The sequence below is a fragment of the Fusarium mangiferae genome (assembly GCF_900044065.1).
Source record: "Fusarium mangiferae strain MRC7560 genome assembly, contig: FMAN_scaffold001, whole genome shotgun sequence".
In the NCBI taxonomy this organism is placed as follows: Eukaryota; Fungi; Ascomycota; class Sordariomycetes; order Hypocreales; family Nectriaceae; genus Fusarium; species Fusarium mangiferae.
This window is the reverse complement of record NW_024573921.1, coordinates 1,343,490-1,365,054: the sequence shown is the minus strand read 5'-3', so window position 1 is coordinate 1,365,054 and position 21,565 is coordinate 1,343,490. Positions and strand designations below refer to the sequence as shown.

Here is a 21,565-nt window from a genome sequence, read left to right as displayed (position 1 = left end):
ATTATTGAGCCCTGTCACAAGGCGTTGGTGATTACTCCTCTACGGTGTGTGACAACTGTAAGAGCTACCGTGAAATGGCAGAGAACAATGTGCGACAAAGCTACCCATACTGTGAGCTTTGCCCACCCTGTAGGCAACCACCTGTATTCTCTTCCTATGACCAAACATCCCCCTCGCATGGGCCCGAAACCAAGTGAGATCTCATATCTGATTTTCGATTAACACTAATGAGTACATGGGCTTGCCGCCGCTGACTTCACTTTGAGATGAAAACTACTGCTCGCCCTTCCTGAATCATCGTCTGCCCATTCCTTGTGGCAGCCTTAACAGATCACGATGCCACCAAAAAGAACAGATTTCATACCCGCTGGGTGTATACCAATCAAGAGAACAGAAATCAAACTAGATTCAGAATGGTTCTCGGATGAACTTCGAGAATGGAGAGCCTTCGGCTCTTTATCGAAAGAAGCAGGCCAAACAGATTCAAAGGATGACGAACCCTTCCTCCCAGATAACCTGGAAATTGCTTTGACTCGTATAGGGACACTCCGATCATGTATCAAACTATTCCGGGCATCCTGGGCAAAACTTCAATTCAGCATTCAAAGCAAAGATTCCGATCATGGGTTTGTCAGGGTTTATCTGCTGCCTGATGATGTCCTCCGTGGCACGGTGGACCGCTCCAACCAGACTCTATTGAGAGTAAGAAATGGTGGTGTCCTTGGTCATTTAAACTACTCACAAGAAGCATGGGCTGGAAATTCAAACGCAATATGGTTAGATATGCCACTCCTCCACGAAGCTGTTGTCCAGAACGAACATCTAAATGAAGGCATGTCGCTATTGCAACTTTTCAACAAAATTCCATCGCCTATGCCTAGAATCAACAGCATCGAGGAGACTTACTCAAAGTCTGCCATGTGTGATATCCTGGACGGCCAAGTTCCAGGACTGAAGTCGGAGCTGTATCCGTATCAGCGGAGGTCGGCGGCCATGATGCTACAAAAAGAGGTCCAGCCCGAGCAAGTGCTTGACCCGCGTCTACTCCACGTCAAAGACCAAGAAGGAGGATCATGGTACGTTGATACTGTGGCTGGTACGGTACTCAGGGAGCCACGATACTATGATGGGGTTTCTGGCGGCATCCTTGCTGAAGAGATGGGCGCTGGAAAGACTATCATTTGTCTCGCGCTCATTCTCGCAACAAAAGGACTGCCCACTCAACCACCCGAGTATGTTTGTGCTGAGAAAACCCCAGTCAGGAAGCGCCTGGCTCCTTTGGCTGAAATGGCTGCGTCTTGTGCCACAAGGAATGCAGTCCCCTGGCGTCCCTATTTCGACATTTACAAGACCAAGTTAGGGGACGAGTATGAGAGATGCATTGCAGCACTAGAAAGAAACCCAGGGTACTACTCTTTCCAGTCATCTGAAAAGCGACGGGTTACTAGATGCTGTACCGAAACTGAGTTCAAAAAGACGCGGCTCTACCTTAGTAATGGGAGTATTGTGGTTGTACCCCCCAATTTATTGATGCAGTGGAAGCAAGAGATCAGCAAGCATACCGATGGCCTGGAGATTCTAGTTGTGACGCGAGATCAGCCATTACCAAATGCAGAAGACTTGCTGAAATTCGATCTCATTCTATTCACTCAGACAAGGTTGGAGTATCTACTTCGACAAGAGGGTGGACTTGAACAATCTCCACTGTCCAAGGTCCATTTCAAGCGATGCATTGTCGATGAAGGACACAAGCTTGGGCATTCTAAGATGAGTAGTAAGAGCAATTTGCTTCTCGTCCTGGATGCTTTGCATTTCTCTTCGCGGTGGATTGTGACAGGAACTCCATCTCAAGGCTTGTATGGAGTCGACACGCAAACAAAAACACCACAATTTGTAACACAACCTGAAGAGGGTGGTTCAGTGGCGACCTGCAACACATCCAGAAGCTCTATTCTAGAAATGGAGAGAAGGGATCTGGAAAGGATTGGTGTTGTGGCAGCGCTCTATCTGAGAGCACGGCCATGGGCGAACACGACCCTGGACGTTGGTGACACTAAGGCGGACTGGGCTGCTTACTTGCTACTTCCGAAACATAAACAGAAGAGCAAAGGCCGCTGGGACTGCTTGAGAGCGACTCTCAACTCTCTCATCATCAGGCACCAGATCGCAGAGGTCAATAGTCTATTCCCACCTGTCAACGAGAAGCTCGTTGTATTGGAGGGTTCGTACCAAGACCAGATGTCGCTCAACATCTTCTCCATGATGATCATCTTCAACTCGGTTCAATCCCAACGAACCGATGTGGATTACTTTTTCCACAACAAACAGCGAAAGGCTCTTCTTCAGATAGTGCACAACCTGAAGCAGGCGAGCTTTTTTGGAGGGTCGTTCTATTCTCAGCGAGATATTGAAAATGCTGTCCGAACCGCTGAAGATTTCCTTGCGGAGAAAAAAGTACCCACCAGTGACCAAGATCGAGAACTCCTTGAGCAAGCGATTAAGTTTGGGCATGTTGTTTCCGACAACAAGCTCAAGGCTCTTAGCAATGCGTTTCACGAGATGCCGCTCAGCGTCCACGGTTTACCGCACAATGTCAGTGCATCTTGGTCACTCGACCAAGAAGCTGGGGACCACATATGCAGCTCGTCATCCATGTTGGTGACACTTCAGAAACTCATCTATAAATCAGCATCAAAACCCGAGGAGCTGAATTCTCTATTGAATGGCCGGTTGATTCAAGAAGGTGTCGATTCGAGAATGCGCATGCTCGCATCAGATGAGACAACAAACAGCTCCCAAACCTTGGCCGGTAATACGAAACTGGGAGATGACAAACACCGAATCACTAATGCTCACGGGGTTAGTGATGTGAAAGTGGAAGTCGAAGCAACCGCTGATGGTGCACTTGGACCATTGGAAACAGTCAAGATCACATCCACGGTATCAGCCAAACTGTCATACCTGATTGATAGCGTTCTCAGATATCAGGAAAATGAAAAGATACTTATCTTCTACGAAAATGACAATGTTGCATGGTATTTAGCCGGTGTGCTGGAAGTTGTAAGGAAGTATCTGCCTGTTGTCCAACGCAATGCTAACTTCAAACAGCTTCAAGTTCAACACCTAATCTATGCCAAAGGACTGACCGTACAGAGAAGATCACAATACGTCAACACTTTCAATCACAATGATGATTTCAGGTGAGTTTCTGAAACTCTCTTGATGCCATGGGCTAACAAGGAGGAAGAGTTCTACTCATGGACATCTCACAGGCAGCTTTCGGCCTAGACATGAGAGTTGCGTCACGGATCTACTTCATCAGCCCAGTCCTAAACCCTCAAGTTGTAGCGCAGGCAATTGGCCGTGCGCGAAGGATCAGCCAGCAAAAACCAGTATTTGTCGAGACTCTGGTGCTAAGAAACAGTATAGACGAGGTCATCTTAGAACGCAAAGAACACATGACGCAGGCTGAACACCGCCGAGTTCAGTCCATTCTAGATGATGGCCAAATTTGCGAATGGGTCAAGAATGCCCGGATCACGCCATTGCCGAGGGGCGATTTCAGTAAAGAGGACCAGATGTCACCTCTGGATTCACCGCAATACGTGTTCAGAAGAGGATTTGGGAGGACTATGCACCCCGATGAAGGCTTGGTACTGGACGAGACTCCAAGGTCTGATGGGAGAGTGCTGAGGCCTCTCGAGATGGCGAATGGGAAGAAACGAACGACACAGTTTGGTGCAGCCACACTCGGTCGAGATCAGAGTCAACAAAAAGACTCGTCATCTAACACAAGCGATCTCGCCGCGCGGCCATCGAAGAGAGTGCGGTTCGGGTGAAGGGTGAAGGAGGTGTAGTATTGCGCCACACACGGCCACATCCCCGCACTGAAGTGTGGCGGGTGGGAAGCTAAGTTTCAGAACCAAGTCAGAAGTTGGTAAACATTGTAGATGCTAGCTGAAAGATGTTGATGCACGTGTAAGAGTTTGGAGTTTGGCGTCATGGAAGAAGAGTTCGGTTTCTAGTTGAGAGGAGCTAAGGGAAGAAGCTAAGGTGTATGGAGTATCGCTCAGAGCTACTGATCAAAGGTACCTGCAAGTTTGAGACCAACCACCTGGAGAATCAGCAACAGAAATGAGCTTGGCTTGATGTTCCTGGTTACCAAGAGCCTTAAACTTGGACAGGCGATGGGTCTGTTTGTTAGCTTCTGTTAAGCGATGCAGAGTGAAAGAGTGATGAGAAAATGACATTTTTAATGTTGAAAACAGAATGATCCATATGTCGACAGTGGTTACTCCATGGCAAGGTATCCCTGTAGAGGTACTGGCTGTAATGAGGCTCAGCAATCGAGAAGTAGCGGTATAGAATGGTAAGTCAAGGGTTCGATAACTCATTGTTCAGAGGGAGCACAAACCACAGGATGAGCAATAAGAATGAGGCCATGACTGTTGAGTTGAGTCCCAATCCATGTACGTACAACCTGCGGATATGTCGGTTCTCATGACGAGTCCCCCCACAGCAAAAACAAGATGCACGCATGTACTGTACATATGGGTACGCAGTACGGTGAACCGCCAGGAGGATTCGCATCACCGTACTCCGTAGTTCTAACCGAAGCTTTCAGGACTTGGCGATAATTGCGAAATGCACATTTTGTGGAGGGGGATGGCTAGTCGATATTATAGCGCGGGTACCCGTACAAATCTCCGAGACTTTTATGCTATTGAAATATGGGATGTCTGTGTGTTCCAGAACGGAAAATGTTCCCTGCTCTGATCGGAGGCGAGTAGTCTAGGGGGTGCCTTGGAGACAATTCTTTTCGGATCCGTTTAACATGTACATACTGACGGGATCTCCTCAATAACTTAGTAGTAGGTAAGTAGTTGTGAAGTAGTTGTGCAACAAGTTCTTGAAAGATTGAGTCGATGTTGAGGTCATGAGACCCCCGCTGCGTTGGCTGTGCTTTGCCTGGTATTGATTGGTATGGAGGTTCTGCAAGGCATAGAAAATTGGGTGTTACAAGCGGAAAAGGACAGGGATGAGCCGTGTCCCTGACGCGATGCTATTTTTGAACTGGCGGTTGAGTCTCCAAGTACTAACGTACTCCAAAGAGGCGACATATTGCTCAGGCAAGGTACCTTGTTCTTCTCTGTAGATGATTCGAGTACTGGAATATCACCACAAGCTCCGAAAGCGTTCTGTGTCTTCCCCAAATGTCTACTGTTGGTCAAACCCCAGGTTTACTATGTCGGTCTTCAAGATTTACAGTACAACCCCAGCAAATCCAAAACACAAGCAAGCAGGGGACAAAGCAGGGTTCTCGTTCTCGACCACCCAAGCTACGGATCTCTATTGGCTCCGCATCCTCAAACATGAATCTTGGTTTTTCCCTGTGGCTTTGGCTCTGAATGGGCTTTGTTTTGTGAGATCGATCGGGGGCTGCGTGCGTTACTTGAGCGACAGTGCACAATCCATCAGTTACTTAAGGTTGACGCAAGCCCGTTTCGGGAGTTTACCAAAGTCTTGGGTCTTGGTCACTACTGACTTCTCCGTCATAAGGTAACTAACTACCTAGTAGTTAGGTAGTCAGAAGTGTTTGTACTTCTCACCTGGTCAACCAAAAAGTACATCGATTCTGACTATCCGTACTAACCTAGGTACTGCTGACGAAGGGGGCTGCATGTCTGAGATACCCTTACGCCAAAACGATGCAGAGGCGTTTGACTTGACCGTGTATTTTGCATTGGATAGCATCCAATGAATGGCATGATTATAGGACAAGCCTCCCTCCCTGACAACACTTATCGTCTGCCTTTTAAGTCCTCATGTTCCCCTGAGCCGCTTCTTCCTTGTCCTATACTTCAACATTCATATCATCCCCTCGCTTACGATACTCTCGACTCTATTGGTCCGGCAGTCAACATCGGAACATTATCACGACAATCTGGTGCAACATAAACGAATATCGATAGACCAAAAACAAAAACACCCTGTCACAATAAATAGCCTCCGTCGATCATCTTGAAACTCCACATTAACGACCGACCATGTTCGAGGTTCAACATAACCACCACGGACAAGAGTTCAAGCGCTTCTTTCACCATGGTCGAAGCTCAATGTCTGCCATTGAGGACAAGAGGGCAGAGGAGTTTAGGAGACATGTCTGGGCGGTTACTATGATTGATGAGGATCCATTGGCAGGGAGTGGGGAGAACAAGAAGAAAAACAAGAAGAACCGCCAATCGATTGACCTTGTGTGAGTTGAAGAGTTTCTTTTATTATTATTATCCTTATTATCATCATCATCATCATTATTATTCGTCACCTGTTTTACAGTCAGCTATACTCAACATCCCATTCCTATACCACCCACACGCAAACATAATGCATTGTCTGTTTTAATATTAACCCCCCTTCTTTTCCATTATTCTCCTCCCTCTCTTGACCCCTTGGAAAGTTCCAAAGAAGAACCCCTAGAAGACTTCCGGAGAAAAGAACAAGAACGCCTCATCTTGTCTAGCCCCCTAAACCCGGCGTCCTAGTGTCTTGGTCTTGGTGTTGGCCGCATGCGACTCCCGCTCTAGCGCATTCAGCTCCAACAAGGCGCTCACATCTCGATGTTTTTTTTTAAATTACATGTCCACATTTTCCCCTGCGTGGCGCCTCAAGCTCCCTGTCTACCGCAAAGGCACAGCCAGAACCGTCTTTCTGCCTACGTCAGATCTCTATCCAAAGAGGTCAATTATGCCTAGTCTAGGCATTTGCGTGTACCATGGGGAAGTGGTGTGATTCTAGGACTTTTTTTTTTGTTGCCCTACCCGTCCCTCAGCACCCATGTTGAATGATATACTTTCGATTTCCGTTGACTCGCGGAGGTTGTTGGTCGTTGCTTTCAAACACATGTTTTTTTCTAAATACTAATAATTTAATTCTCGGTATAGCCGTCCTGGTTCAAACAAACTGAGATCCAAGAGAGCTTCCGCATATGCTGGATCACCGCCAGTAACAAAGCCTAATGACAAGCAGCACAAGAACCAGCTCAAGCTTGATACTACTGCAACTATGAAGGACCCTACAATTGCTGTCCGGCCAGTTCACTCGCCGTCTTTTGGCTCACCAGAAGATCTCTCTTCAGTTCAAGAAAACGCCATCAACGCTTTCCTTGCAAACACTGAGTCTCCAAAGAGCACACAAGACAACTTTGCTCCTACAGCGTATCCTCGACCAACATATGCTGTTCTCGAAACCCCCCTGGCAGATCCTACAAATGCGAGGCCAAATGCCGCCCTGAACCGTCCTCGAAAACTGTCCAACAACTCAGTTACGACTGCATCGTCCTTTCAATCTCGAGAAAGCATGGTTTCAGCAAGACGTACCCCTTCTTGGGGGAGTAGAACGAGTATGGAAACGAACGAGTCGACGTCCCAATGGCGGCCTGAGTATATGTATCAGCGGCCAATACCCATCAAGAAACTGTCTTCCCGAGCTCCCCTCCAACCGAATGAGCTCTTTGCCAGGTTACCCTCGGAGATCCTCTCAAATATACTCGAGCAGTTAAGAGATATTCACCTGGAGGATAAGAGCGGGAGCTGTGCAACTTGTTGGATGCGAGATGCTTGTAACATCGCAGTGGCTTGCCGCAAGTGGTACAGGCCCGCCCAAATAGCACTGTAAGCACATCTCACATGTCTCCCAACCACACACGAGGAAAATCTAAATGGCATCAGATACCAAAATATCCAGCTCGTGGGCCCAGACTCGGCAACTCTCAAGAAGAAGTTCAAAATGGCACAGGGCATTCGTGTCCTCATGCTCCGGCGCATCCTCCGCGCTAATCCACACATCGCCGAAATCGTCCGCACACTTAAAGTTCCGGCCCCTGAAATTGTCGCCAAAGGCTCCGGAACTGCCGAGTATGAGGATCTTATTGCGACGCTCGTCATGGCGTGTCCCAATCTCGAGAGTCTCACTGGCTTGTCGGTTCCGTACGACCACTCCTTCAAGAAGATCTTCCATGCGTTATCAACAAGACCCATGTTAAGAGAAATGAACTGGCTCATACAAGCTTCACCCCATCAGAGACAACAGAGAATCCAATCGAGTACTCAGCAGCTTGGCTTGGTGATGCCTGGAGAACTCAAGCCTTCTCAAGAAGCTGCTTTTTTGACATGTCATGATAATTGGTCTCGTCTGGAAACTTTTATCGTGCATTGTCTCCCAGGAGCTACCGTCACGCCCGAGAACCTTCTCACATCAACACTCAAGCGTCTTCCGAACCTCAAACATCTTCATCTCTGTAACTTGCCGCCCAATAGCTTCGACGACTCAACTCTCCTCGCTCTGCCTCCTCTACACTCCTTGACCTTGTCTCACATCAGCGGTATAACCTCGAGCGGGCTATCATCATTCGCAACGCAGTCCTCCAGCCTTCCTCTGCGTAAGCTTACTCTTCGACACACACCTCTCACGTCTCTCGCTGCTCTAGCGCGCATCTTGTCTAATTTGAGAAACTTGCTCAATTTCTCTCTGGTTCAGACTTTCCCGCCTGTTATGCCAGAGAACGACAGCTTCGCACTATGGATGATGCCATATCTTGCAAACAACACTGTGCAGAGTCTCCACTGGGATATCACCAGCCATGCCACCTGTGTCAACGCAGCGGATGATATTCTCGCTCGCAGTATCTCTGCAGGAGGATTTCCAGCTTTGAAGACACTTCGAGCACTCAACGACCCGGACGGCATCTTTCAGGATCTGTGCTACCCCGTCGAGAGAATCGATCTTCCTTCTGATCGGTTCCGAGCCTCTGAGCAACCAGAGAGCTCATCACCTTTTGCATTTCCTCCGAGCTCGGCAAGCCCTATGTCTCCCACACGCCTGTTCAAATCCAACAACTCACCTCTCGCTTCTCCACGGACCCCGATATCTCCATTTGGCGACACACGCCGCCCTTACACAAGCCTTCATGCCGCACGGCTTGCCGCCCAAACCCGTCTCGAAGCAGCACGTTCCCGGCCAAGATTCACCGTTAACGTAGTAGATGAGGACGGAACCATCGCCGAGACTTTCTCCATGGCTGGATTCATTGGTACGGCTGGAAGCCCTATCAAGTACCACCTTCTTCCTGACAGGGGTACTACAGACGAGAAAGGCGGTCTTATTGATGTGAGAGATTTAGACAGCGACGCTGGTGAGAGTCTCATCGGTGGGAGGGAAGGATGCACTGGACGCTGGAATATGCGGGATGGCATCGTGGCGGATAAGAAGGAGAAAGAAAGGTGGTGGCATACAGAGAGAGGTCGCTGGACCAAAGTCACTCTCTGAGGGTGCTTACCTGACAATATACCAAAACTCTTGGGGTCATGATAGTACCTATGGTTACGATTTACGGCCGGCACGTATAATAGAACTGGAACGGCATGGCACGATATGTATCTGGGAAGTCCCAAGGTTCAGGGATATCATTGCATGGCGTTCTCACTTAGATTGGTAAACAGGATTGGGGTTGTAGCTTGGCACATATCAAAAACATAATATGAGTAAGAAGAACAGAATGCTAAATGACATCCACATATTGGGCAACATTCACATACCTTCAAAGATCTAACATGGTGCAAATAGTTATGTAGTATCGGCATTTCCATCTTGGCTCAACCAAAATAGTAACGATAATAAAATAACATAAAATAAACGAAACGTATGTGTAGTGAACCCATGTATTTAGCTCAAGTAATTAAAGCTACCGATGCCACCAAGTAAACGCCTTTGTGCTCTCTACCTCGCAATAGCGATAAATCTGCTGTACGCCAAAGCCTCATATGCAAAAAGTAAACAATTAAGCATTTTTTTCTTCCGGCCAATTAAAGACATTGTTTCTATCAACCATGTCTAGTTTAAAACTAGATAATAATGATCCTGTTCCGACTACATATCTGTGTAGATTTTTGATTTTGTTCTTCTCATGCTAAATGTCGTTAAATAGTAAAAGGGCTAGGTTCTTGTTCCGCCCGATCTCCTTTCCAAAAAAGAAAAAGAAAAAGTATGTGATGTTGCGTATATGATGAAGTAGATGAGAAAGTCAAGGGAAGGAAAAGGAGAAATAATAACAGCTCGCAAGGTGGTCAGTCCAAAAGGTACCTGCATAGAACCTTCGGCTGAGGCGGTCGTTACCATATTAAGGTCGGTGTGATTAGATGAAAACACGCCAACGCTGGCGGAAAGTCGTGCACGCATTCAGGAAACCCGGCAGCTAGCTGTACAGGAATTGAGCTCCAGAGCTCTTCGATTCACGCCCGGCAGGTTCTGACCAAGGAAACCAACAGTAATTAGAAAAAGCGGCTCTTCTTCTTCTCTTTCTTCATGGCATCACTGCGCAAGATATCGTCAAAGGTTGCGCCCGTCTGCTCGGGAGGAGGTGACTCTGTTTGAGGGAAGCCCTGGTGGCCAAAGGCTGCCAGGTTACCAACAGATGAGTTCCGCGAACCCATCATAAGACTGGGAGGGCGTCCACCAAGAGAACTGCTGCGCTCTCCGAATGGGCTTGGGGGCTGGAGAGGTACAGGCTCCAATCCCAAGGCAATACTGGATCGCCAAGCTTGATTGGCTCGATTTCCGCCGGGCGAGTGAGTTCGAGGGCGAAGAGAGCCCGAAGGGCTGCCAATAGGAGATGGAGGAGTGTTGTAGCCGTTGCCGAAGGATGGTGGTGGTGTGGGCATAAAGCCCTCATCCAGGAACATGGACCGTGGGGGCTGCAAAGGAGACAGCGAAGGTTCCGTTGGTGCCTGGGCTTGAAGTCCTGAAGCGCCGCTCTCCCACTGGGTAGCAGCAAGCCAGCAGTGACTTCGGTGGTAAGTGGCTTCCACGCTGAAAAGAACGGCATCTTGAGAGAGCTCGACCAAGCCACCTGTGCCAGCCACTTCATACCACATCTTCTTCACTTGCTGATCGGGGACCCAAGGAGGGTTACCCAGAGGAGGCTCGCAGAGGAAGTACTCAACACCTTCAGTGAACTGCATGCCTGGAGCATCCACAACCAAGACAGGAAGTGACTGGATGACAACGTAAAGGAACAGCCAGTAACCAATACGCTGGTCAGCAAAATCTTGAGGCGTCTTGCCTCGAGCCTCACGAAGCTCAAACTCCTTGAACTTGTCCAAGAAAGGAACCTTGGTGGCGTTAGTATCGTAATTGTAAGCCTTGTTTAACATGAGCATGAGTTCATGTTCCTTGAGGTTCTTGTCGAATTTTGCCTGTTTCTTTGGCGACAGTGTATCGTAAGTTTCCAGGATAGATGTCGCAGTGGGCAGTTGCGGGCAATCGTAAGGAATGGGAGGAAGAACAGGCGGCTTTGAGCGATCGAATTCGGACATGATGTTTCGCAATGCAGACATGATCATCTTGTCGGGATCGTTAGAAAGCTCAGGGACAGCATCCATGATTCTCGAAGTTCGGTTGGTGCGGTCGACGAGCAAGTCATAAAGAGCGCACATGTCAGAATACAGAACCTTGAGGACAAGTCTGTTGAGGCCGCTCTCGGAGAATGGGTTCTTCTTGCTGCTGGCTTTGGGTGGCCAGTTGCCGAATGCTGTCTTGTAGTAGCTCAGAGCGAAATTGCGCATTTTGGTGAATGACTGCTTCCACACCTTGAAGCGGACGCTTCTAAGCTCTGACATGGAAGTTGAGTTTGCAATACCTGAGAAAAGTGCAGGGAATTCGAATTGTTCCAGGTGCATATTGGCATTATGCTGTCGGTTGTTCAGATCGGTACTGGCACGTTCCAAGTTCGTGCGTGTCTTTTCCGAAACCTGGTTCCACAGAGGAAGTTTCAGATCTTGGATAGCCGGAAGCTTGCCCGCAGCATGGGCAAATGCCTCATTGTAGAGATCGGCTGATCGCATGCGCTCGCCCAGAATCAATGCCTCGAGAGTCTTCTCCCGGCTGTTCCGGCAGTCTGCAAGCGCATGCTGGTCCATATAAAACCCGAAACTGAGATCAACAGCGTCTCCAAAGGTGGTTCCATCATAACTCGTGAAGCCGTATTCTTCCAAAAGTTTTGAAATCTCCAGGAAAGCATGGAAGTTGGTAGGGCGAGCCTTGGTCGCAACGAGAGGCTGTCCAGTCAAGAAGGCGAACAGGTTGCGGATAGCAATCAAGCGATCCATGTCGGGTGGTGTCTCTTGGCCGGGAGTTCCATTGGGAAGATACAGGTGGAGGCAGTCATCATATCCGTCATCCGGAACAGGAGGGGAGGTTGGTGAGGAGATAAATCGGTTCGCATCTTCTGCCGTCAGGCTGTCACGACCACTGAAACTCCTAGTTCGGTCCCTACCCATAGGCATCTCTCGCTCTCGCTGAATAAGTTCATTGAAAACCCAGGACGAGCTGATTGTGAATTCTTGAACCTTGAAAGACGGCCCAAAGCCACTGCCTTTGGGGTAAAGGTAGACAAGAACAGCTCCGCTTTCGTTCCATAGTTCCGGAACCTAATCGAGCGCAAAGATTAACTCTGAAACCATGGTTCAACGGTAGAGCAACGTCACTTACCTTTTCTCCGTTCTTGAGAAACGAAGCATTGTACTCAGCCTGTGTATCGTCGGACAGTACCCACGCGGTTGAGGCATTTGCGTTGGAGACGTCCATCGAGTTTGATCGCGATCTTCCACCGGGCAACCAACTTCTTCGGAGGCGACCCCGCGTCGGGCTCTGGCTCGCATCACCCTTTGATGAACCTGGTCTGATGGCGAGGGGTGTGGAAACTACGCGGCTCTTGGTGTTGTTATTGCGGCTGTTGGGAGACTGGACTGAAGATGCGCGGCGACCACGATCAGGAGCTGGAGAAGTTTGTCGAGTCTTGAGAGCCTGGATGGAGTCACCATTGGAGTTGCTGGATGTGTGCTGGAGAGAGCCACTTCGTGATCGCGCGGCGGGGTTTTCCTTTCGCAACTTTCCACTACCACTGCTGACATTATCTGAAGGAGAAGTGGGAATCGGAGGAGGCGGCATGTTAGGTTCCTGGGGGCTCATGGTGGCCCTCTGGACCTCTGGAGATGGAGGAATCGGTGCCATGATCTGAGGCTGAGGGTTTAATGGGCCATCGAGACTGTCGCTGCCGCGGGTTGGGATCGAGTCCGGACTAGGCGGGGAACCAGCATGGCCTGGCTGGTATTGACCATGAGCCTGGTGAGTGAGGGCGTCGTGGTAATCGCTCGTCATCCGGACGGTGGGGTCGATGATGCTGGGAGTGGTAGATGAGGCGCTATCGTCAACGGTTGTAGGAGGGGTTGCAGCGGTGTTAGTGGTGGTCGAGGTATCGGTGGGAGAAGAAGATTTGGTGGGTGCAGGAGATACAGCGGCTGTAACGGCGGAAGCGGGAGCGGAGGGCGCCGCAGGTACCGGAGGTGTTGGTACAGATTTTGGTGAAGGCTCAGATGGCAGAACAAGCGATGGAAGAAAAGATGAAAGTCTGTTTCTCCAGCGAGTTGAACCCTTGGTAGGAGAGAGATTTGTCGTCGATTGGGATTTGGGCAAGGACACTTTTTGAGTAGAGTCGTTGCGTTTACGAAGAGTCTTTTGCTCGGCGGAACGTGGACGGTTGTGTTGTACAGCGTCTTGGTCTTGCTGCAGGTTGGAGCCCATATGAGGCAAGTTTGTGGTGGACTTTGACGACCCAATGTTTGAACCACGCAGGTGAGCGAGATCGGAAGTGTTTGACTTTTTTACGCTCTTTCGAGGAGAAGATGAAGAATCAGGATCTGTGTTTGACCGCAGCATAGAGGGCATTATAGAAGCCCTGAAGGACCTGCTCGACGTCATGACGGGCAATGCAACTCGTTCGTCCTAGCAAGTAAATGCAAGAGGTGACCAAATCGTCCAAACGCCAGCGTTACATGCAGCAAAGCAGAACAACGGGAAAGGCAGAGTACCTATGCTAAGAATGGCAGCAGAGGGTACTTGTGGCAAACGAGTGACAGTTCAAACAGAACAAGGCAATGCAAGGCAGAGCAAACAAGGCGAGCTAAGCTACCTTATGCAAGCTTGGTCAGGTAAGGCAGTAAGTAAGCTGGTAAGAACCCAGGTTTTAAAAAAAAAAACGTATGTAAAAGGGGACAGGCAGATGGACAATTCTTTATGTCAGGGGACTGCCAGCAAGCAACAACAAAAAAAAAGGAAGAAAGAAAAGAAACTTCAACTGAGGAGAGCTCAACGGAGAACTTGACTTCAGACTGGAGTGGAAGAGACGGCAGCAAGCGTCAACTAAGAGAAAAAAGTCAGGCAAAAGCCCTTTTCCGCTAGATACTACTAAGGTAAGGAATACGCAGGGCACACAGTATTTTAGTCTGTGGCTTCGTGTCAGATCTAGGACGGGTCTTCCCTGCGCCGGGGACAAGCCCCCCCCCCAAAAGATGGAGACTCAAGGCCCATAAAAGGCCTGGCAGAGCTTGATGCTGGCTGGTTAATTAGCAGGTACTTCAGGTACTCGCCTGGTACCTGGGAGGTTTTGCTGCTACTTTTGGGTGTGTCTCTGGATCAACGGGGTCGGGTCCGGGTTCGGGGGCTCGGGACTTGGTGGATACGCAATGACGTTGGCTGCTTGGGTGCGAGTGGTGCTTAGAGGGATTAGCTTCTCCTGAAGTGAAGAGAAAGAGAAGAGAAAAAAAAAAAGCCCAGAAAGACGGACGACGGACGACGGACGACGGGCTGAACGGGAGCTGTCAGTCAGAGACATTTGAAATTTTGAATCACCAAAACCCCCGCTGATTCAGTTGACTTGTCAACTGCGGAAACCGGATATACCGTGTCTAAAACAGTGCGCTATTCACATCCACATGCTTGCATCTTTATTCACCCTCTTACGATGGGATGCCATGTCTCTCTTTTCTCCAGCCCCAGACAGGCTCGTTCATGTTCATCGCCTTGTCACTCGTGTTGTGCCGCGTCGTGTCGCAGGTGCTGTAGCTTAGCTACGCCGCTACCAATACCATTACGGATCCGTGACAATGGAAACGAGGCATCCAATTCGAATCCTTGAATCCTTTTTCATAGTAGCGGGTCTCTTCTGGTCTGGGCGGCTCATCCATCTCTTGACTGGTCTGCGGAGTGATTTCAGACTGATGACAAGTGGAGAAGACATTTGATTCACCACAAAAGCCAAGACTGAGACTTGAAAGGGAGAGAAAGAAAGACATCATCTAATGTCGGCAGGGAAGCGAGTAATCAATTCATATTGTTAGTCTGTTTGAAGGACGCTCGGCTGTCAAGTAATTGATCCTGTATCTTGAAGCTTCAACATAGCTTCCCTGGTAAAGCTAGCTGTCTATAGTACGATGATGCCACTCCATTGTCTGGGAGTTGAATGAATTAATACCACATTAGACAACAATCACGACCCTGCCATTCCGAAACACATGTCTAGGGTTCCTCGTATTTCAACGTTTGATCTACAAACCTCTGTAAATACCTTCGAGTCCCCAGATCCCTTCCTTCTATTGCACCAGCATAAAACGCACCTGAGGCCCCCCCTCACCATCAACAGCTGAGGCATGGCTGTGAATACCAAAAGTAAGCCTTCTAGAGCAAGCATTGCGAATCTTCGTTGCCCAATGCTCAGCCCGGGGTGTGTGCTTTGGCCAACGGTGCGCAGATTTCTCCTCAAGGATGAGGTGAGGTGCTTTTCTCTGTTGTGAGCGCCAAAGTGCATGGGGTCGCCGACGACAAGGAAGTCCGGGGCGTTGAGAAAAGGCCGAGAAAAATCAGTGTGCAACATAATTATTACCTAGTTAGTGGTGTCCATCTGGTGCAATTAGCTGCCGCTATGGCGAGTCCAAAGATGCAACTGTGTTAGACAGAGTGGGATTGAGCCTCAAGGGCCTGCACACATAGTAAACACACTGGCACGATACGAATGGACCCTGCGTGGGGTACCTGCGAGTACCTGAGAGTGACTTTAAGATATCTGATGCTCAGATTGTTTATGATGATCCTCAGCCAGGCTGAACTGGTGTTGACAGTAATGCAACAGTACGGTAGGATTGGCTTAGAGATTGCAATTACATACACCTCCTTGATGCTTCATTACTTGGCCAGTACCAGCACTATTATTATGCCAGGGATCGGAGAAGCAGGATGGATCAGCGAGAGCCAACCGTCAACCCCACGGTCTCCCTGTCACCCACAGTGCCTGGCCGTTTCGAAGTTTCAGCGTTTCCTTCTGGGCGTTCCCCCGAACGGTTGCCTCACATTTAACGCCAGTTAACAGATTGGAGATGGTGGGTTTCTGGTCTAAGATTATCAGTTACGTACAATTCGATCGCTCAATTTCCCCATATCCAGTCTAATCTTTTCGCTGTTGTTTTGTCTTGGACTGCAAACTGTGATCTGCATGAGGCAAGGTTTTTGGGACTCCCGGGAATCAGCCACATCCCGAAACAGTCATGTTCCTGGTGGTTGGTCTTGGTATTGATCTTGTGGCTGCCTTTCTGCCGTCGACGACGCCCAAACTGGTTACATTTATCGGCATCGGCACCTCGTCGAATCATGCAAAGTCCTCGCTTCTATTCACCACCATCGCGTGTGTAAGCTTCACCCGTCGTCATTCCCATTGGAGGTCAAAACAAAACTCGTCATCGCAGTCAGAAATTGGAAAACTCCAATAAGTCTCGCCCTGTCTCAAACTCCTGCATTGCCCCCCCCCCCCCTCCTTGGCCCCCTATTCCCTCGCATCGGAAATATCTTGTTCCCATTTGGCCCGTCCGTCTGTGGCTGGTTCTCGCCCTCGTAAGATCTGCAAAAACCAACTCACAAAAATAACAACGCCCAGCCGTGGTTGGCCGCTCTCAACAGAATGGACCGTCTGGCGCAGAGGTTGCAGCAGGAATCCAATAAACTGGGGAAATCTACCCGGCTACGATGCTTCGCTTCTCGTATTTCAGACCGACTCGACAGCACATGATGGGTAAATATCGTATACTCGAGACAAATCCCCATCAGTAAAGTCTTGGACGATTTTAGACTTCGGTACCCGACTCGTACTCTGTGTTCTCCACGTTTCTCTCGGTCGACTCATGTGTGATGCCCAGCAGGCCCAGCAGTCAGTTGCACGAGTCACTAGTTGCGCCTTGGGGGAAAGTGGCTGTAAAACAGGGGGCTTACGGTCCATGATCATCGCCTCTAACTCATGCTCCTCGACCCAGACAAACCTCAGGGATTTCATCGACGAGTTACAACTTACCAGTCATCAAGTGCGTGCCACCCCGGAGACCGAGCTCAAGAATTGACGCCGCAGTAATAAATTTATGTCTGTATTTGTACACATATGCCTGTCAGAAAGGCGCATGGCGGTACGCCTCATGTTGTGCTTCACAATCCAGACCATCAGGCTGGGAGTTGATTACGGCGATAATCTGGACAGCGAAAAATTAACCCCCAGTTGCCGCACACTACCTACACCACAAGGGTACATCAGATCTCCAGACCAGCTGCGTCATACTTTAGACCCCTGGCTTGGGTGTTCCATCGGTCGTTGTTGAGGGGCTTAGCGGTAGCCGAGATTGGCTCTGCACATCAGACAGAAAAGGGAGAGAATCCATTTTGCCCAGGAAAGGACAAAGGATTGTGAGAAGTTGTCGAGATTCTAATGGCTCGTTCAAAGTCTTGGCTACGTCGTGGGATCCAGTTCTCGGGTGCATGCTCAGCTGCTGCGTCTGCATGGCTGTGCTGCTCCGCGTCTGGTACCTTTTTATAGAACATTCCGGAAAATCGTCCCACCCTTGTAACCCTAGCCTGGTGTCTGTTCGCCCCAAGGAGTACGCCAAAAACGGCCAGTGGATCTTTATCCCTACTGGACGAGACTCAGCTCGGCGCCTGTGCTGTGTTGTTACTGCGCTGACCAACCTAGGGGAGGAAAGAAAACTCAGGACCTTGATCCTGAATGACAAAAAGACTTAGGTAACCTAGCATAAGTTTAGCCCAAGTTTAGGATACCTTTTGCTGAGTTTATTTTAACGCTCTCTATTAAGGTCTGAGATGTTTTCTTGCTCCCCAAGGCCAACATTTTGTGCACTTTGTCTGAGACGGACGGACTGTCGGATGAACTCTCGTACTTGTGTTCTAGGCCCACTGAATCATTGTAACACTTCAGGTGTAGACAGCGATACAGTTATAGAGTTGCAGGAAATATGCATATTACCTATATCCGAATCTTATTACTGAGGTGGATTTGACCAATGCTCCATATCATCAACAAAAAGCAAGTGCTTATACGTAAGATGCCAAAGAGGGCGGTCTGGACCCCAATATGCATTCCAATGCGATGCTTGTCTTCAGCCATCCGCTGTCAAGCTCGTTTCATTCAAAGTTTATGTTTGTCCTTGACTCGGGGAATCTGTCAAAAAGGGAAGCATTGCTATTCGTCTCTCAGTGCATCCAGTAACTTCACGTGACGTAAACTTTCCTATTATGGCTCATCTAAGCTCACCGAGGAGGAGCTGCGAATGCTACGATCTGATAGGACAGCAGAGGCCGGTGCCCCATCTTCCTCATTGTCCGAATGACTGACGAAAGGAAACACAAGTGCAAAGAACATGATGCGTTGATGTTTTTTACTACAGACTTATAAGTTCTTGAAAATGGAACCAATAATCCTCCAAGAAGGACGCTTTGAGCCATACTCTCCTGGAGTTATTGATCTTGAAGACTTCCTCGACATTGAGCGCCTCTGTGAGGGAACTTCAACACCCCCAAAGTCAGCCCAACCTCTTACACCTTTAAACGAGATCCCTATCCCTGCTGCCACTAGCAAACAGCAATGTTCCGAAAAGAAGAGACAGGATGATACACAAGGTGACTATGAGACGAATCGACCATTTAATCAGCAAAGGCGTAAAGGAATTCGCTCAACTGCCTCAGTCCCTGAATATTCCGTCATATGTTTCCCCTCTAACCCCACCAAGCCCGATGGGATCAAGAAGAAGAGAAAGGACTTTGATGAAAAAAGGAGGCTTGAAGTTGCGCGAGTCCGGAAAACTGGCGCTTGCTTCAGATGCAAAGTTCGAAGAATATCTGTATGTCTCATTACGTACGCCCAGGCACGTCCGTACATACAGAAGTTGACCTTTTAGTGTGGCGTAGGGGCTCCATGTCAAGCATGTGAAAAAGCAGCTGGTATTCTTGGAACTCAGTTGTGTATCCGTGAGAAGTTGACGAAAATGAGATTCAGCTCAGGAGGTAAGACTGTATCTGGCCGGTATTTATTTGAGTCAGCTAATAGTTTCAGACCTTCACTATATCGATTATACTGCGAGATTGCTAAACCAGGAGCTTATCGCAGGCACAACTCATCTTGGACCACATCGAAAAGTCTCCTTGTCCATGGACTACCTTGACAACCCAGTTCTTGAAGTTGAAGTACAGGATTATTATGGAAACACAACACCACCATGGTTCTGTTGCTGGGTCGTGACGGATCAAGTTGGGGAGCAAGTCGAATCATACCGCCAAGAAAGCGCCCGCTATGCCTTACCGCAGCTTCTTCCACCCAGCCAACTGATTGACTGGGTCGAAAGAATGATCGTTCATCAGGATACCCGCTGCATAGGCTTCCAGCAAACCGTGGATTCATTCGTCTTGAGATACAGTCAATCGGAAGCATCCCTGCCTATGGTAAGCAAAATCTCATCTTGATGCCTTGCTCAGCCTACTTACACGACAAAGTACGAATTTGTCCGTAAAGTACACAGGCTCAATTGTCTGACAAAGATCCGCTTGGGCCTCATTCTTTGCATGGAAAGGGAGGGAAATATGACTCCGCCATCTTGTGCGTTGCATACCCAGTTCGGCCAGATCTCAAAAGCGGCCTCCCAACCAATAGAGAAAGAAGTTCTTCTTGAGCTCGAGAAAATTGTCTTTGGAACTGCGGGCATTGGGCCCGATAACTCAATAGCCCTCTGGGCCAGCCTGTGGTGTCTGATTCTAATGTATCGGAAACTCGTCCACACATATATGGCCTTCCAAGAATTTCCTTGTCATGTGCCTGAAGAGTACAGCGGGTTTCCGGAGTGCAAGCTCGAAGTCGGCACACATTTCTATCACTATCTCGTGTCTATCTATGCAGCCCTGTTCCGCGTAACTAGTCCGCTCTATGCCGACTTCCGGGTAGCTGCAACACGCAAGCTTCTCAACGATGACGAGTCTCTTATCGAAGCCTTCATGAGCTTACGCACTGAAAGCTTCTATTTCCGTTGGTAGCTTTAATTTTATTTGTGGAACAAGAGCTGACTGTTTCTTAGAAAGAGAGTCCATGTCTATGTCAGCGTCACACGATCAATTGCTACGTAGAATGATACTGGATCGAGAAGCGGGACTTAAGCCGAAACAACTACAGACAAAGTAATTGTTCCTGTTGATCAACGGTTTTTGTTCAGTTGGTTGTGTGGGCTTAGCTACTGCTAACATGGAACCGTACGAATGATATCACGTTCCATTGGCAACCCCAGCGGTTATCATGCCATCCAAGTCAGCAAACAACCGTCTAGACAAGCAGTATATTCAACAGACTTTACACAATCTGACTATGTTGATTATCATGTATAGTTTATAGGCTAACATATTGTTCTATATGCTGTGTATAGTTATCTATCGGTCAGGATCGTTCGTTGCAACAAAGACTTACTATGGATTGTATATATCGTCGAATTATGACTATACTATCGGTCAAAAGACCATTAAATCCAGGATAAGTAGACATACAAATAGGGACCACAAGCTAAAGATTCAATACCACCGGTCTTAGGAAGGGAAGAGGGTGTGCGGAATACCCATCTATAAAAGTCATTTAAAACCAACATCTCCAGCAACGGCAGAAAATATATACCAAGACCAATATCATAGCAGCTCAGAACCAGATAATATTCTTCTTTTATTTAAGCCAGTGCATAATAAAAACCTTCTTGTTGTTTAATTCTACTCGTGCTTCTAATTCGACAGTTGCGCATCACTAAGCGCTTGTGCGTATGAGCATGACACAGACACCAGCAGTCGACATCACGATCGCATATTGGCTCGAGTTTAAAGCGGACGTATTTTCGGGCTGGAACTCCCGTAACGAGCACCCACGGACCCTATTCTTCCTAAAAAGAAGAAGATATATGACACCCAGATTGAAGTTAGGACCTTAAGGGACACTCTACCCCTAGTAAAGAACAGCTTAAGAAAGGTGCCACCGTGGAGCATAAAGAGCGACGCGCCGCCAAGCCGGTGTATTTCGGCCTCATACTAAACTATGAGACTAAGTCTACTCTCTGGACCTGGAGAGATGAAAAGTGCGCAGGCATACCTGCAGACGCAGAGCCCGAAGACAACGCCTTATATCCTCTGAAGGCCCGACTCGCATCCTTAGTCGTTCGCACTGATACTAATCGCATGAAACTAGTCGCAGATAGAGTCGCCAAACCCAGCCTGAACGAGGCAGCTCCTATTAAGTTAGGAAGAAAAATCGGAGGGGAAAGGAGGGTTAAGAGCTAGGCGGGTGGCTATCCCTCGTAGTAGGGATTTCATCATAATAAACATGTTG

At 48.6% G+C, this 21,565-nt stretch overlaps 4 protein-coding genes across 4 annotated transcripts; 3 read left to right on the top strand and 1 right to left on the bottom strand.

Annotated features, from left to right (window-relative positions):
* Positions 1-336: 336 nt before the first annotated feature.
* Positions 337-3,839, top strand: FMAN_00949 (uncharacterized protein; the record flags this gene model as incomplete). Its single annotated transcript, XM_041829264.1, has 3 exons — positions 337-3,060; positions 3,109-3,200; positions 3,248-3,839. 3 exons carry the CDS (start codon positions 337-339, stop codon positions 3,837-3,839), a joined length of 3,408 nt encoding a protein of 1,135 aa, XP_041676283.1.
* A 3,223-nt stretch (positions 3,840-7,062) lies between these two features.
* FMAN_00948 (uncharacterized protein) lies at positions 7,063-9,324 on the top strand (the record flags this gene model as incomplete). Its single annotated transcript, XM_041829253.1, has 2 exons — positions 7,063-7,670; positions 7,728-9,324. 2 exons carry the CDS (start codon positions 7,063-7,065, stop codon positions 9,322-9,324), a joined length of 2,205 nt encoding a protein of 734 aa, XP_041676282.1.
* A 1,001-nt stretch (positions 9,325-10,325) lies between these two features.
* FMAN_00947 (uncharacterized protein) lies at positions 10,326-13,812 on the bottom strand (the record flags this gene model as incomplete). Its single annotated transcript, XM_041829242.1, has 2 exons — positions 10,326-12,482; positions 12,544-13,812. The coding sequence occupies 2 exons, from the start codon at positions 13,810-13,812 to the stop codon at positions 10,326-10,328; spliced, it is 3,426 nt and encodes a 1,141-aa protein (XP_041676281.1).
* Positions 13,813-18,623: 4,811 nt separating this feature from the next.
* On the top strand, positions 18,624-20,386 carry FMAN_00946 (uncharacterized protein; the record flags this gene model as incomplete). The annotated part of the gene is made up of 5 exons (XM_041829231.1): positions 18,624-19,058; positions 19,116-19,221; positions 19,271-19,656; positions 19,708-20,233; positions 20,283-20,386. 5 exons carry the CDS (start codon positions 18,624-18,626, stop codon positions 20,384-20,386), a joined length of 1,557 nt encoding a protein of 518 aa, XP_041676280.1.
* Between the last annotated feature and the right edge of the window lie 1,179 nt (positions 20,387-21,565).